Here is a 16202-nt window from a genome sequence, read left to right on the forward strand (position 1 = left end):
AATAGTATTTTTAACATTGTTCAAATCAAGCAAATAGGATAGTTTTAAAACTATTATTTTGTGTCTTATATTGCATAACAAGCGTTCTTTGAGAAATGAGATGAAATTCTGATAGATGCTCATACTGTTTACGTATGAATTAACCCCCCAAAAACGCATCAGTAGATACCAAATGATTTTGTCACTATCGTTTTTATAATGTGTTTTCATAAAAGTGCATTGGTTTTGGCGAAGGGTGGGTTAAAAGTTTTGAACTTTGTTATGTCCTAAATGCTCCTGATAATTATGCCTGATAACAATCGCATGATTAAATATAATTTATCCGAGACTAAATGCTACGTAATCTGTGTGTTTTAAACTTTTTAGATAAAATGTGGTCACGAAGACAAGTACTTAATATGAAAAATTGTCCGTGCTTGACGAAATCCGTAATCAGATATTAGATTGAATATTACACGTAGATTGATTTGTATATTTTTTGTTTAAAATATAGATTGTAACTTAGTTTATCTTGAAATTAAGCACGGATACACTTCATTTAACCGAGTTTGTTTCCAAACATCATTTAATGAATTCATATGTCAAATCTCATAAACCTGTAGTCTTATCCACTATCTAGATCTTGTCCTTCATTTTTGATAGTTCTTGATCTACTGCTCTAAAAACGTCATGCTCTATTACTGTCTAAGAATAGATCAAACATATGATTCTAACGACTTTTGTCAAATATATTTTGACTGGATGACGAACTTTTGGGAGCACCGTGCCGAAAAGACAGTTTTTAACAGTGCTCATTAGGCTTTATAGTGTCAAAAAAGATTTTGATCGTCTTCAAAAAAAAATATGAAATTAGTCTATATTTTAAAAAAATCGCCTCAAAAAACCAGGTATGCTCATATAAACCTTGAAATATATCATATCGACTTGACTGCAGCATACATCACATTTAGTGGCAGCATAATTTCTTTTGTCCATTTGCAACTAAATCCTGTCGAATTTTTTTTTTTTAGAAACATTCATTTTATTGATGAAAAAAGTGTAAAAGTATTCTGAACAGTATTCAACATTTTAAAATAATGTCATTTTACTGACAGAATGTAATTTTACTGAATTCAGTTTTATAAATTATAATTTTTCATCTTTATCCAAAATTACACATTTTTTCGCCTATTTGACGTATACTTCTTATCCATCATGCTATCTATCATATAATTAAAAATATTTCTTCAAGGGACAGTTAGGCGTTGAATATAAAGCTTTTGCGTTGAGGATTCGATGAAAAAATGGCAGTAACTGATTGTCAACCATCTCAAAAATCCATAAAACGAAATACAAATTCAAAGCAGAGCAACACGGACCTCTAAAAAGATAGAGGTAGGATCAGGTGTCATGGAGGAGTGAGCATTCTCTGCTCAACCTTTCAATATTGTTTGTTTGTTTGTTTGTTTGTTTGTTTGTTTGTTTGTTTCAACAGTTACATCCTCTCATTTCATGTATCTTTTTTTTAATATTATACTTAACTTTAGGTCTACGTAACAATTTTGTTTAGGTCAAACTGAGAATATGAAAATCGAGGTTCTTGATTTTCTTGTTCCAACAACTTATTTGCTAGTAGGTTGTCTCGTTTAAGAAATAATGTGATGATAATATATTGCTACATACGTAAGAGAAGTTGACGAATGAAAAATTAAAATTATCATATTTCTCATATAGTCTCTCATAAACCTGTAGTCTCATTCATTATCTAGATCTTGACCTCCATTTTCTGATAGTTCTAGATCTACTGACCTAAATTATTCAAACTGATTTATTCGACAATTATCATGCAAATATGTATTAAATGGATTAAGAATTCTGGGAGCACCGTGCTGGAACGACAGTTTTTGACAATGTTCTTTAGGCTATTGTAATTGATGGGGGTTTTTTCAGAAAAATAAGAGTTCTGTAAGTATTACCGAGTCTAAATGCTTTTTTGCAGAATGTCAGTTTACTAATATTTTAAGGTTGGAAATATTTTGCTGATTTATGCTGTTTAATGTCAAGTTCATGTTCGAAAAAAATTACTTGTGATCGTCTTCAGTAATTGCAAAACAAAATCCTTGAAATAAATGTATTTTCAAATCTAAAAAAAAAAAACAATTTCACCTGTCAAAACCCTGGTATATGCTTATATAAACCTTTAGTGGCATCATAATTTCTTTTGCTATTTACAACAAAATTCTGTCGATTTTTTTAAACATTCAGTTGACATTTTCTTGATGGAAAAAAGTATAATAGAATTTTTAAATGTTTGTTTAATCTTTTTTTATACGTTATCAGATGGATTCTCTTGGTTCTCATGTATAATTCTTTTAGACGCCAAAGAATCAATGGCTGATTAAACAAACTCTCGATTTATCAGAATCATTTTTATTTGAGGAGCAGCTCCCGGTACATGGTGCATTTTTGCAAGCCAGAAAAGATCACAATCTTCCAAAAACCTTTTATCGTCAATGCTTTATTGGATGAATTACTAGAGCATTTCTTTGAGAAACCAATTCATCGTAGACTAGTATAACCTAACAAGAAGATTGTAAAAATCGGCTAATTATATGTTTATGTATTTTGTACTACTTTTTGTATTATGTACTTAAAACTTCGAAGTAACTTGTTGAAAGAATATTAAGCACACACTTCTGTTGAAGTTTAAATGGATAGTTCTATCCTTGTTCTTGTTCTTGTTCATTGTTAATATGATAAATTGGTTTCATTTGTAGATTTATCACTATCAAGTAAGCAACTATTGGATTGGTTCTATACTGGTCTGCATTACTATAAACACACTCTTTTAAATACATGATGTAAATAAAGGGTTTTTTCAACACTTGCATTTGTTTTCTGTATTTCAAAAAAGTTATTTTAATATACAAAATAGTATCACTGGTTAAGAGGAAAAAGATATAGACTGACCGATTTTTCATTAACGTTTCAAAGAAGATGGGCATGTTTAGTGGGTAAATGCCTAAACTGGATAGAAATACTATTAATAGAATGTACTTTAAACCCCTTCCACAACGATGTCTATATCGACTTTAATTTTTTTTAAATATTTAATTCACTTCTGGAAACATATTGATACGATCTTGTGTATCCAAAATTTTTAAATAATGTAATATTTAAAACATCAGATACTATCATTTTATAGACATGACTTTATATTCTTTAAAAGAAGTGATATCAAAATTATAAGTATGAGTTCATTCCGTCCGAAGCTCAGTTTTGTTCACATTTACTGAATTCAGGTTTTTTTAAATATAATTTTATCTTTATCCAAAATAACACATTGTGTAATTTGGCTTTTTTCTATTTGACTTTTATACTTCTTATCCAACATGCTATCTATTATATATTCAAGTATTTTTTTTTCAATGCGTAGTTTGGCGTTGAGTTTTGAGCTTTTGCGTTGAGGGTTCAATCTCAACTTTTCAATATTTTTTGTTTGTTTGTTTGTTTACAAATATATCAGTGACAACAGCTTATAAACTTGCATTTCATGTATCTTTTTTTGAAATTTTATACTCAACTCTAGGTCTACTTATTAATTTTATATATATATAGCTCAGAAAATTTAAAAATTATATTTTGATACCTTAAAAATTAAACGTGAGTTAAACTATTTATTCTAATATTTTACCAGTGTGGTATTTTGCTTCAGTTCCGCGAAAAATATATTTCTGATTTTAAACTCACTTTAAAATTTTGTAGTCAGAGTTTCAGGCTAGGGTATATGTCATTAACCTTATATTTTCATATAAAATGTGGTTCTTAATAAAAGAGAAGCATTTCATTGAACAATTACTGAATAAATTGATAAATCTATCAAAAAATTTAAAAAGCAGTGCATTTGTCCAATCATATTTTGTACACAGTGGAAAAGACGGCTGACTAAATTGTTGAAACGTTGCAACTTATAGTTATATGTGCAGTGGAGAAGGTAAAAAAGATGTTAGTGCAAAAACTCGTCTAAATTTCTATGAAATTGCACATCTATTTATGATGTAGAAAAGTGTTTGCGCCATCTAGCGTCAATTCAATGAATGACTTTTGGTTTTGCAATGGTGAACGTCTGTTTCGTAACGGTATTTGTTGATTTTGCATAAAAGTCTGTTGATTTTGATTTACGTTGGTCTGTTTCGTATTTCAGAAAGTTTTTCAGAATTAGTTGCTCGTTTTGCATTAACATCTTTTTTATCCTTTCCGCCGCCATTATCGTTGAAAATCAGTAACATGTTAAGATTTTTATTTTCTACTTTAGATGAGCAGTGAATTATTGATGAGATTTTTTCGCATCAGAAAACCACTGATACAAACTTATACTTAAAAATCAATATCCAAAAATCAATAACCAAACTGTGTAGGATCACTGCAGTTACAAGTAATTAAAAATAAAACTTTTTTTCAATATCTGTACACGTGCAATATACTCCAATGATTAAGCGAAATTATATAAATGTATACTAGGGCCAACTTTACTATAATTACAATGGGAAAGAATTTGTTTTATATATATATATATATATATATATATATATATATATATATATATATATATATATATATATATATATATATATATAAAAGCAGAAGGTTATGTGATTTTAAAAATTGCTCTCTCCTCTCTCTCTCTCTCTCTCTCTCTCTCTCTCTCTCTCTCTCTCTCAATTCAGTTGAACAATGTGCGAATATATTTCATTGAACAAGATACTCTTAAGCATCATGTAATGACCATATTTTTTTCTCATATTTTTAGAATTAAAATTTTGTAGTATTGTTTGAGTTTGCTGGTATACCAGTTTTATTTCAAGGCCAGAAGATAGCACAATGCCAAGATATGCCTAAACACATTATCTATACAAATCAATGCAAGTTTAATCAAAGTACGACATATAATTGCTAGATAATGGGCTTGTACTCAAAAGTCTTTGTCTATATTAAACAAGATCGTTATAGATCACGGCTTATTCCGTTCTGGTATTTTGCAATGTGTACACCAGGGCACATCAAGTGTCAGTGTTAACTTGGTGATCACTCTAAATACAGAATTGGGTTTTTTTTTTGTCTCTGCAGGCATTATCAATGCCAGTTTGGTTCAAGTAATTTACAAATACTAGATATTATAGTAGTACTTGCTTTACAATTTAAGATATTATACTAGTACTTGCTTAACAATGGTAGCAATACAAACAATTATAGTATCTTAAAAAGTGACTTATTCACAACGCATATTCTAACAATGACTAATTCATTTTACCCTCCACTGAAAGAAGATTCAAATGGTTCATGTGGGTTTAAATCAATGAGGGCAAAAATTGTACGGTCGTATTTTTTTCAAATTAAAGATATTTATAGGTTTTATCCAAATAAAAAAAAATTCAATTTTTAGAAAAATTTAACTCTACGAAAGTTTTAGCTTATCCGTTTTGTAGTGTCTTAATATTCGAATAAATAACATCATTATTAATTCTTATTAGGAATATCACCAAATCAAAATCTTTATTTTATCAACTATTCAGATAGCTGATGTCACTTTAGGACATCATATCAAAATGGGCAATTATAAAATGAATCCGTTTAAAAAAAAATTATTTTGATTTAGTCTTGCATTTACTTGTATTAGCGGTATATCAGTTGTTGGTCTCATATTTTTATTTTCAACTTTTAAACAGAATTCGGTGCACTAAAGTTCGATTATGTAAAAAGTGAGAAAATACAAGACTTCCCACTGACAAAATCTTCATCGCGTGATATTTATTTTTCTTCTTTTCTTCGGATTAATTGAATAATTATCGAAAATCGCACCCCAACCTCTCAATATAAACAGGTAGAGGTGTTTTACATTAATCTTTTTCTTTTGATATAGCTAGCGTTTATCATCTATTATGTATGTTCTGGTATCGATCAGCAAAGTCGTTTCGTACGAAGAGTATATTACAAAACTGCTGCATCAGAAATCGATTCTATATATGTACTTCTTATTAAGTTGTTTCTTATCTCTCAAGTGCTGATGAACTATCGGATTTTCAAGTCAAATCTTATACAGAAATGTTCACTTTTTATGGTAAACCTGGAATATTTCTTCATAAATATATTCCATTGCGGCAACGCCCCTGCATCATAATTAAAGGCGGCTGGGTGTCAACCAACTACCCGACAGATCTACCTTAAGGAGGCTGGGTGGTCGACCAACTACCCGACAGATCTACCTTAAATCTTAGACATGATTAACTATATAGTTATAAAGAAGCATAGAATATAAATGAGAAGGGACGGGGAATGTTTTCAGAATATTTGACAATAATAAAATGAGGGGATGTGGAATGACTCTTGTGCCAAAACCTAATTTTTAAAACATTTTTTTTTTCGTTTTCAATCTGAATACACTGAAATGTTTGAATGAACTGTTTACACACGTTAATAAAAAAAACCAGTTGTGCTTTAAAGGGGCGTGGTCACGATTGTGGTCAATTTATTTTTTCTATTTTTAATGTTTACAATACTTTAGTAATGCATTTCTAATGATCAACCATGATTTTGAGTGTCAGTCGTTATGAGCAAGATACAGATCTCACAATTCTTTGCTATGGAAACAAGGCCTGTGCCATGTTTTTGTTTATGTTGGTTTAATATACCGTAAAGGTTCAAGCATTTTTGTATCTGCTAATCCGTTTTGAATATAAATAAACAGTTCCTAGCCTCTGTCACATTCATATTAGGTCTAAACCTGGAATTTTCTTCAACATTCAAAATGTAAACAAAAAACATCACCTAAGCATTGTTTACACAATAAAGAATTGTGAGCTTTGTATCTCGCAAAAAACACTCAAATTTAAATGACTATTAGAAATACCTTACTGAGACATTGAACACATTAAAAACGGAAAAATAAATTTGACCAAGATTGTGACCATGCCCCTTTAAACATATTCATGAGCTACAATCATAAAAATAAAAGAGGGGGTATCCCCATCTGATCCTTTACAAAATTAATGCTTAATTTTTCATAAGAGAAAACAACATTTACAATTCAATAAAAAACAAAAGGTATTGCAATTCACTTCAAAACTTGCAAAATATTTATGTCAACATTATGTTCTCACAACTAAAACCTATCCCAAGTGTTTTGATAATGACATTGCATGAGTAACTGTTCCAAAAAAGTGCCAATGATTGAATATCATTTGCATGAATAAATCGTTGACTGGAATTGAATCTCTTTTTTTATTTTAAGTTCAAGCTGAAAGAATCACAATATTTTCATGGTATAACAGTGAATTATATATAATTTCAGTTATCAAAAAACAAAATTGATGTGGGTATGAAGAAAAAATAGCATTCAATATTAATATGCAAGTGAATGGACCAAAGGATCAAGTTTAAATCAGATTGTCAGATGATTCATGGATATATATTATATATAACTACAAGTATGAAGTTTTCCAGTGAATTATCAAAGAATAGAATCCATAGATCATTGAAAGCACCTGGTATTAAATGTCAATATACACTTCATGACAGGACATGATTGAAATGTATCAATGATTTCAAATTCGGTGTCTGTGTGCTCAGAGTCTGTCCTTGAAAGTGAAAGACGTTGGCCGGTCGGGAACCATCAACACTTGGAACTTCATGTCAAGGTCACCACTGTACTCCAGACTAAAGTTCTTCAGCATCTTGGACAACAGCACATAAAGCTCTTGTTCTGCAAACCGTCGCCCTGTATATTCAATGATAAATTGTAGTGTTTACAAGAAGCCCATCTCCAAAGGATTGATTTTGTTTTCAACAAAGGAAAAGGAACTGGAATGCATATCTAATATGTCAAAGCAGATCTAAAGAGATCTGTGATGACTGAATTCAAAAACATTTCCATGAAACTTTTAACAAAGGACTAACATTTTACATGTTATTGATATTTAAAAAACCCAGCTTCTTTAACCATTTCTAAAATGCATTGTTATGGTTCTCTGATCCTCAGCTCAATTAAAGTATTGTTAAAAGAATTCTTCTAAAGATCTTATGTGTTCTTCATACATTATATATAAATTGAATCAATAGAAAAACATAAACATTATACAGATGTCCAGGCATTATAAAACTATTAAACAACATGTGCAAATTACAGTGAATATATTTTCCTCTGAACTCAGAAGATTTATGATGTTAATGTTACAACTTACAACAAGTACATCTTGTTAAACATTCAATGTCAAGATTAAATTAAATCTTTGATGCAAAAGACCAAGTCTGGGCAATATATACCTGCACACATCCTGGGACCATGCCCAAATGGCGTCAGTAGATATGGATGGATATTCAGAGCAGATCCGTCCCTCAACCAGCGCTCCGGTAGAAATCGGTCTGGCTCCACAAAATACTCTGACGACATGTAGTGTACATAGGGGGCCAATTCAACTGTGGTCTGCGAAGAAATAGATATTTAGCCATTAAGGGCTCCAGATAAGGTGCATACTTGCTGAATTATGCATTGAATACTAATTGAAATTGTAAATTAGACTTAAAATTATGCAATTGCAATCTCAAATATTCATTAAACTACTAGGTAGCTTTTTGCATTCAAATGACAATTGATGTTCTCTTGTGTGTATTTAAATACCTTCATTGGGAATATTTTAAATCACCTCGCATTTTGTGCTATCAAAAGTTTGAGCTATGCAATGTATGGAACAACAACAAATGAAACCACTTAACAGTCCTCATTAGCAATGTATAAGTTGATTAATAACAAAATTTAAAGATGAAATATTAAACAATAATAAAATGATGTGTAATTTAATTTATTTATTCAATATTGCTATTCTCTATGAAGGGAATTACGTGCTGAACATGCTGTTCAATATTTATAAACAACTAAAGAAAATTGACAAAATGTATATTGATAAATTGGTAATTTCATAGGCTTTAAGAAACATTTTTTAACCCCCCTTCATTTTGGGGTATATTGAATCACATGAATACATGATAACCAAATCCCAAGAACTTACCCCACACATGTATCGAGTATTTTTCGATCAACTGTTTTTGTTTGTGCAAACCAATGATATTACAATGCTAGTCTAGTAAAGTTAAACTTTGTATAAGGTTTCAGCATGTTTTTAACAGGGACTTGTGTAGAAAAAAAGCAGCATTTAGAAAATGGTACCTCAAAAGAAAATTATTAACACAAACTTTTTGAACAATCTTTTTTTCTACACAAGGCCCTAGCTTGGGTTTCTTCCTAGTTTTTGCAGTTAGCATGTACAGGCTATGCACCAATTCACGGGAGGAGTAAACAAATTCAAATTAGTCAAAAGCAAGGACTGATTTCTTTACTTTTTTTCAGACTGTAGAAAAATGATATGAACTAATTTGTTAATAGTATCATTAATGTCGGACTGTTTAACTACTGATTTAAAATACCTGCCAGAGATTCGCAATACTTTGAAATGGTGGTTTCGAAGGACTCCTGTCAAAGTCACAATTTTAAAGATAGAAATACTTTGATGTTTCCTGACATATTTTCTTTCTGTTGGTACTAAAACACTAATTATAAACATGTTATTTACCTTATACCTATTTATTTGACTATATAGCAATAAATGATTGTAAAATATTTAAGTGACAGAAGAAAACATACCAGGCAGATGATAGATATGACCTTTAAATAAATCGTGTTCTTGGTTGTTGGAGGGGGGGGGGGGTTAGCCATTAAACCTTTCAGCACAAAATATCTTTTGTAATCTGTTTTAGATGATACAACTAGTGTGATAGATGAATGTGCAGAGCAAAAAAGAAGCTGAAGGAAAGGTATCCTTGACTCATGATACGCACATGATGAGGACAGTAACAGAGAGTTTTACTGCAAAATTTGCAGCAAAAAGATGTTCAAACAACATGGGCAAACCAAGTGTTTGTTTTATTTTTTTTTAACACTAGAAAGACACGACAGAAATAGGAATTGTAAAAGAAAAGAAATTTATGTTAGACTAATCTAGATTAAATAAATAATATAACCCTAAATTCTTTTGCAGAGAAGAAAAGTTGCATCTATTTAAAAATCAAGACTGCAGGTAAATTCACTATGTGATATAAAATGATCTTTAGTTTTGAGTAACTTTTTATTTTAACAATAGAATGTACATGCATTTCAATAAAGTATAATAAAGTCCTTAGCAAATCAAGATATATAAAATACATTGCCATCATTTTTTAGATATAAGCATTTCATTATGAAGCAATATACATGTATTTCTATCATTTTGAAGAACTTGCATTATCTTAGAAAGCATATATCAAAATGTGTTCTTGAAGGAAAAAATAGAATCATGTCTTTTTTCATATTTGCAAGAATCTTACAAAATGTTTAATTTACCCCTGCTGGTACAAGATAATTTCCAAGTACTAAGTCCTTCTTCAAGATCCTTTTTATCTCAAGTCCAATTGGCAAAATCCTAAATTTTAGAGAAAATCATGTAAAAGAAATATGCTTTATTCACACACAATTCTTTTCTTTGTTCTTTGTAAATGAAACATATAAGTTCAGTATAACTGAGTTGAGGATTTCTGTTGGATTACAAATGTTTTATGTCAGTAATAAAGTGTTCTTTTTTGCCATTTAATGACTGGGGCAAGGGCTCTTCCATTTGCTTTCACAAGCCCATTTATGGCATTGATTTTGGAGCTAAAAAAATTCACAAAATGCAGTAACTCCTTTTAAGAAAAAAATAATAGAACTTAATTAGGTTAAGGACTAAGTCCAAATTTCAACTTCCATGTGCAAAAGTTGTCATGCTTTAAAAAAAGAGGGGGGGGGGGGGGGGGTATTTGTTCATTTCTTTTAACATATGATTACATTCTTTATTTCTGTGTTTACATAAAGAGATTATAGGGGGAAAAAGCGAGTTTGCATCAGTTAATTATATGTTATGTACCTCTGTGACTCCTTGACGCATGCTTTGAGGTATGGCATTCTATTAATGTGTTCCCCTGTGATAGGTTCATCATCCTTCAGAACCTCTCGGATTTCTTCATAAGCCTTCTGTTGGACATCTGGATTCTTGGCCAAACAGTACATGGCAAATATTAGGGTTGGCACAGTCTGAAAAACAAGTTAAAATCAAGCATCTCATGCATACATCTTTGCATAATTATTCTTGTACCTATTGTACCGTTAGAAAAAGAATAAAGCAACCTACTCGAAATACGTACATGCATGTTAGTGTTATTTTTAAACATCTTTCAAATTAAGCAAGCATAATAAATTCAAACATTAACTGATTTTAAATAGTGCTGAAACGAATACCATAAATCAGTATTCGAATATTCGTGAGTGCTATTCGATTCGTATTCGAATATTCGTAGATGTCAAAGAAAAGGTATTAAGTTTGTATTACTAATTGGGTGTATGTGTAGACTGCTTAAACAGGTCAGTTAGAAGTTGACACTTAACGCATAAGTATCGATTGAATTGGGTGTGCATTTATTTTTTAAGCATATAATAATATACTGATATTTTTTTTAAAATTTCCTTTAAAGAGAATCAAAAGATTGATTACTTCTTTAATAATATACTACAGTCCTGACTCCTGTGTGAGACCGATACCGTCGGATACGTAACTTCGTAAGTCAGTCCAAATATTTCCGCCATGTTTGATATAGTATCAAAAAGAAAAATGATAACGCTCATAGTTCCGGAAATGTTCTGTTTATTTGAAGAAGAAAACAATTATATCGAGGTATCTTTTTAAAAAAAACTTTCGATGTACCTTTCGATATTAACTCTCCGTTGCTCACACTCGTTCAAACATTTAAGCAAATTATTTCTTCAGCGTCTGTTATGAATTGATAAATCCAGAATGTTTGTCTCCGTTCGATGTAAACCATGCTTTTACTTTCAAGGTAAAAAAGCATGGCGGAAGAGTCTATTACTGGGTTAAGTAATAGATTCTACCAAGCATGGCAGTCATAGATGGCTTGTCTTTTCTTTCGTTTAAAGTAAAAATTTTCAGCTTCTCCTTTCCATTGTAACGAAATAACATGATGCTGCTTAGTTTACAATGCTTAATATGGGTGTTAGACATGTGATCGAATATTCGAATGCTAAATATACATTCGAATATTAGAAATTTACTATTCATTCGCGAATATTCGAACATTCGTTTCAGCACTAATTTTAAAGTAAAGAACTCTTTTTGATTTTCACATGGCAATGAGCTGAAAACAAGTAAACCCAATACATGTGACACAGTTAACTCCTTACTGTATTTAGTCCATCCCCAAACAGAGACAGGGTTATAATGCTGACATCTTTAAAGGACAGCTCTTTCTTAGACAATAGATATAACAGGAAGTTAAACTGTCCATCCTTTAGGTTTCCTTCTTTTTGTAGACGGTCAATCTTGGCTATTGTCTCATCAACCAGTTTCTGTCCATTTCTGAAATGCAAAGAACGAGATTATCAAAAATAACACTGGTCTAAGATTTTGATTGTTAACTAAAACAGAATGCTTTTACAAAAATAAAATAAACAAATCGTTGCAAATTTACCTAAAGAAATAGTCTTCTTCATCAAGAAGTTTTTGCCACAGTCTTGTTGTGAGGAGTTTATGGAAAGGCACGGAGAAGTTTATTTTTGTGGAAAGTTCAAATATGGCATTGTTACTAGAGATCATGCGCATAATGTGAGAGGTAGGTGAGTCCACAAGACAACCAAGGCGAGTCTCGAAACAGGTCATTCCAGAGGCTGTAAATAAAAGAAAAACAGCAATTACAATTATCTATCATACTGCAAACACCTTTTTTCTCTATTATACAGTATGTTTGTGTGCTCATTAAATGGATGGGTCCATCATAACTACAATGTAACTTTCTGATAAAACTCAAGGATGACAAATGCATCAAGATCTCTTGCAAACAAGTATAAAAGTGATGGAAAGAGAATTACCAGAAGAAAATGTGAATAAAATCTTGAACTGTATGACCCATGAAATTGGTTTAGGTATCTTACACTCTAAGTTCCACTTTGCTGCTTCCAATCTAAAATTTTCTATTGTCCCATCACTGTTGTGGATTTTCTTAATCCGTGCAATAAAATCATCCACAACTTCCTCCACAAAGGGGAGATAAACGGTGACTGCTTTTGGCCTCATCATCATCTGCTGCACTGCACTCCTAAGTCTGTACCATTCTTCCCCATTTCTACAAAAACAAATAGTTAACTATTTTATATGGCCATTATACCTATCATTGATACTATTCTCTCAATGTATTAATTCAGTAAATTAATAGCCACTTCACAGAAAAAGATTTAAAACTTAACATGTGTCAGTCATTCTATTCCTGAAATAAATTAATGCTGATTCACCCCCTAAAATTTAACAAAGTAATTCTACCAAGAATTATTATGCCTTCTGTCAGTTTGTCACTATATATTCAATACTCATCTATTTTCGCATAGTATCAAAGGATTTATATAGCGTAAGCATACTATGCCGAAATAGAGCACGGCGAATATTTTCAACGAAAATCTGTCAAGCGCCGACAGCGGGATTCGAACTCACGACGCTAAAATCATTGAATCTAGCATGAAGCCCACCGCGTTACCGCTACGCTAAATTAGCCGTTATTACGACAACCGATATTTAGGTATATAAAACGTAGATATGTACGACTGATATCAAGCAATTAAAATTATTCATTTTTCCAAAAAAACTTCATTATTGACGGTAATTTTAAAGTTAAAGTTTCCTATAAACTTTTGAACAAATTGATTGAACATTTTTCAAAGAAATTCTACATGAGAATCACAAAAACGCTTTTTTAAATGACGCTTGATAAAGAATGTTCAAGAAAAAAAATTCACTGAGATTTCGTCTGCTAAACATTTCGAGTTTTCTCGGTAAGGCCAAACGTCTCTCTATTTCTTGAAAAGAACATAAATCTTTGTTGACTTTTTATTGTACAACAACTTGTTGATTAAATAAACAATCAAATCAATTGATTACACGTAATTTGAAAAACAACAACAAACGCTTGCTTTTCCGGTGATTATTTTAAGGGACTTGTCAACACTCGAACGTCAGAGCTACTTATAGCAAAGCACGTCAGTATATTTAACAGTCGGCATAATAATAACAATAGTGTTGTGTTGTGCATGTACTATGCCTAAATAGTAGTCAGGGTTTGATACATAGTGCACTCGCCTCCGGCTCGTGCACCATGTATCAAACCCTGACTACTATTTAGGCATAGTACATGCACAACACAACACTATTATATAAATAATATCATAGTTGGTGATAATACAGGTTGCTAAAAAGTGAACGAATATTAAATTTCTAAAGGAAAAATTGTTGAATATCCAGAATGGTTCAAGAGTAGAATGGTTTAAGAGTAGAGAGTAAATCTGTTGGGCTCATACTCCATCTCAATCATACATGGAGTGTCAGTGATTAAAGAGTGAAAGTGTCTTGAATTATACTTGTATAGATCCCTGCTCTTTATTTTTTAATCTACATGTACAAGTGGTACTTGTACTTAGATGTGTAATTCTTTATTCATCCAATTTGGATGTGCATGATCATTGTAAAATATAATTTTCAACTTACGTGTTTCCAAGGCCTGGTGAAAGATCTCTCTGCTCTCTGTATTGCTTTGTTGTGTCAAGAAGTGGGGCAACATGAGGCTGTTTGTCTTCATTTAAGAAAACTGTTCTGACATCATCTGGGTCATAGATTCGGACAAAGGTTACACCAGCAATGGTCTCCTTGACGATCGGGCCATATTCTTTATATCTTGAAATGAGAGCATCTTGGTATCTGTCTACTGTGAACCTTTGAAAGGGACCTGCCATGAAAAAATCCTTAATTATAGTATTCTGTTTACTACAAGTATTAATAAACTGATGATCAAAGTTGCAAGGTCATCTGATCATTCCATTTTCTCTTTAGGCTGTCCAAAGTTAGTTCTATGTCTAATGTGACCCACACTCATAGGTTTAAGAGAAAATGTGATGTAGAAAAAACAAATTTTTATTTTTATTTGATCTTTTCCAGTTTGATTTTACCAAAATACTTCAATCTGTAGAAATTTGAAATGTTTAGAGCACATTATGGACTATATATATATATGCGATACCCAATGGGATTGTCAGGAAAAATCCTTATCAAAGAGATAGCCTACATGTAGCTTGAATACTCACTGTATTTGTATTAAATAATTTGAGTGAAAATGTTGATTGTTTTAATTTTATCGCCCTCTCTCGGCCTCGAAGATTTGTTATTTTTAAGTGACATTAAACGTAGAATTAAACATTTTCAATTAAAAAACAGTCAACTATTTTGTTTTGTTTGGTCCATTTGTATACCTTTTCTATACTGCAGAATTGTCCCGAGATAAGGCAGTCCCTTTGGGCCGGGTATGTCTTTGAATGGTTTGAAGTTCTGCGTCGAGGAGTTGGATCTCGTCTCATGGCTCTCATCTGCAACCGCCACGCTTAAACATCGCCGACATTGCCAGGAAAAAATCTTAGACTGATAATAGAAATAGGATCGGCTGCACACTGTTATCCGTCCCATTCCGCCCCTGTTATCGGAAACGTGAAGAGTTCATAACATTGCAGAGTCGTTTGATAGTTGAACGTCGTCTGTCATTATCACAACATGCAACATGGCGAGGGTAAAAGAAGGTTAATGCGTTACGATTTAAAAATGCATGGTTTTATTTAAAATCGGCGAAATAAATAACATTTAAATAAATATTGCTTCAACATTTAGGGTCTATCTAATGAAAGATATTGTACACAGTCACTAAACATTTCATAACGACATTCCCAATATTTAGGGATTCGATAAATATAGTACCACTTATTGCCGAATGCAAACAAAGGTCGTGCTAAATTATGGACAGTACGGCATGGTAAAACAAATCACATTATTGGGGTTTATATATGCTTATATATAAATTAAAAAGCAAATAATATTGTGAATACAATTTTTAAAATAAATTGGAGGGAGGGATTGTTTTGTTGTGTTTTTTTGTTGTTGTTGTTGTTGTTTTTGGTTGGGGGTTTTTTGCACTTGCACAGATTGTGTAAAAACCCTGTGATTTGGCTTATATACTACTTATACATTATGCTATTTACCATAATCAATATTTTTCTGCTGATT

General features: G+C 31.4%; 1 protein-coding gene across 1 annotated transcript; it reads right to left on the reverse strand.

The window, feature by feature from the left end:
- Window positions 1-7226: 7226 nt before the first annotated feature.
- Window positions 7227-15785, reverse strand: LOC105326656 (probable cytochrome P450 CYP44). The gene is made up of 9 exons (XM_011426803.4): window positions 15401-15785; window positions 14643-14880; window positions 13043-13233; window positions 12583-12778; window positions 12296-12470; window positions 10968-11134; window positions 10409-10487; window positions 8299-8458; window positions 7227-7753 (listed from the first exon to the last, which is right to left on the reverse strand). The coding sequence occupies exons 1-9, from the start codon at window positions 15609-15611 to the stop codon at window positions 7602-7604; spliced, it is 1569 nt and encodes a 522-aa protein (XP_011425105.3). The 5' UTR covers window positions 15612-15785; the 3' UTR covers window positions 7227-7601.
- Between the last annotated feature and the right edge of the window lie 417 nt (window positions 15786-16202).

Source organism: Magallana gigas, chromosome 4, assembly GCF_963853765.1.
Source record: "Magallana gigas chromosome 4, xbMagGiga1.1, whole genome shotgun sequence".
NCBI classification, from domain to species: Eukaryota; Metazoa; Mollusca; class Bivalvia; order Ostreida; family Ostreidae; genus Magallana; species Magallana gigas.

Coding starts and splice junctions, on each gene's coding strand:
- LOC105326656 (XM_011426803.4), bottom strand. CDS start 15,611: ATGGGACGGATAACAGTGTGCAGCCGATCCTATTTCTATTATCAGTCT. Junction 12,779..13,042: donor AGCAAAGTGGAACTTAGAGT/GTAAGATACCTA, acceptor TTTTATTTACAG/CCTCTGGAATGACCTGTTTC. Junction 10,488..10,967: donor TGCGTCAAGGAGTCACAGAG/GTACATAACATA, acceptor TCTAAAATTTAG/GATTTTGCCAATTGGACTTG.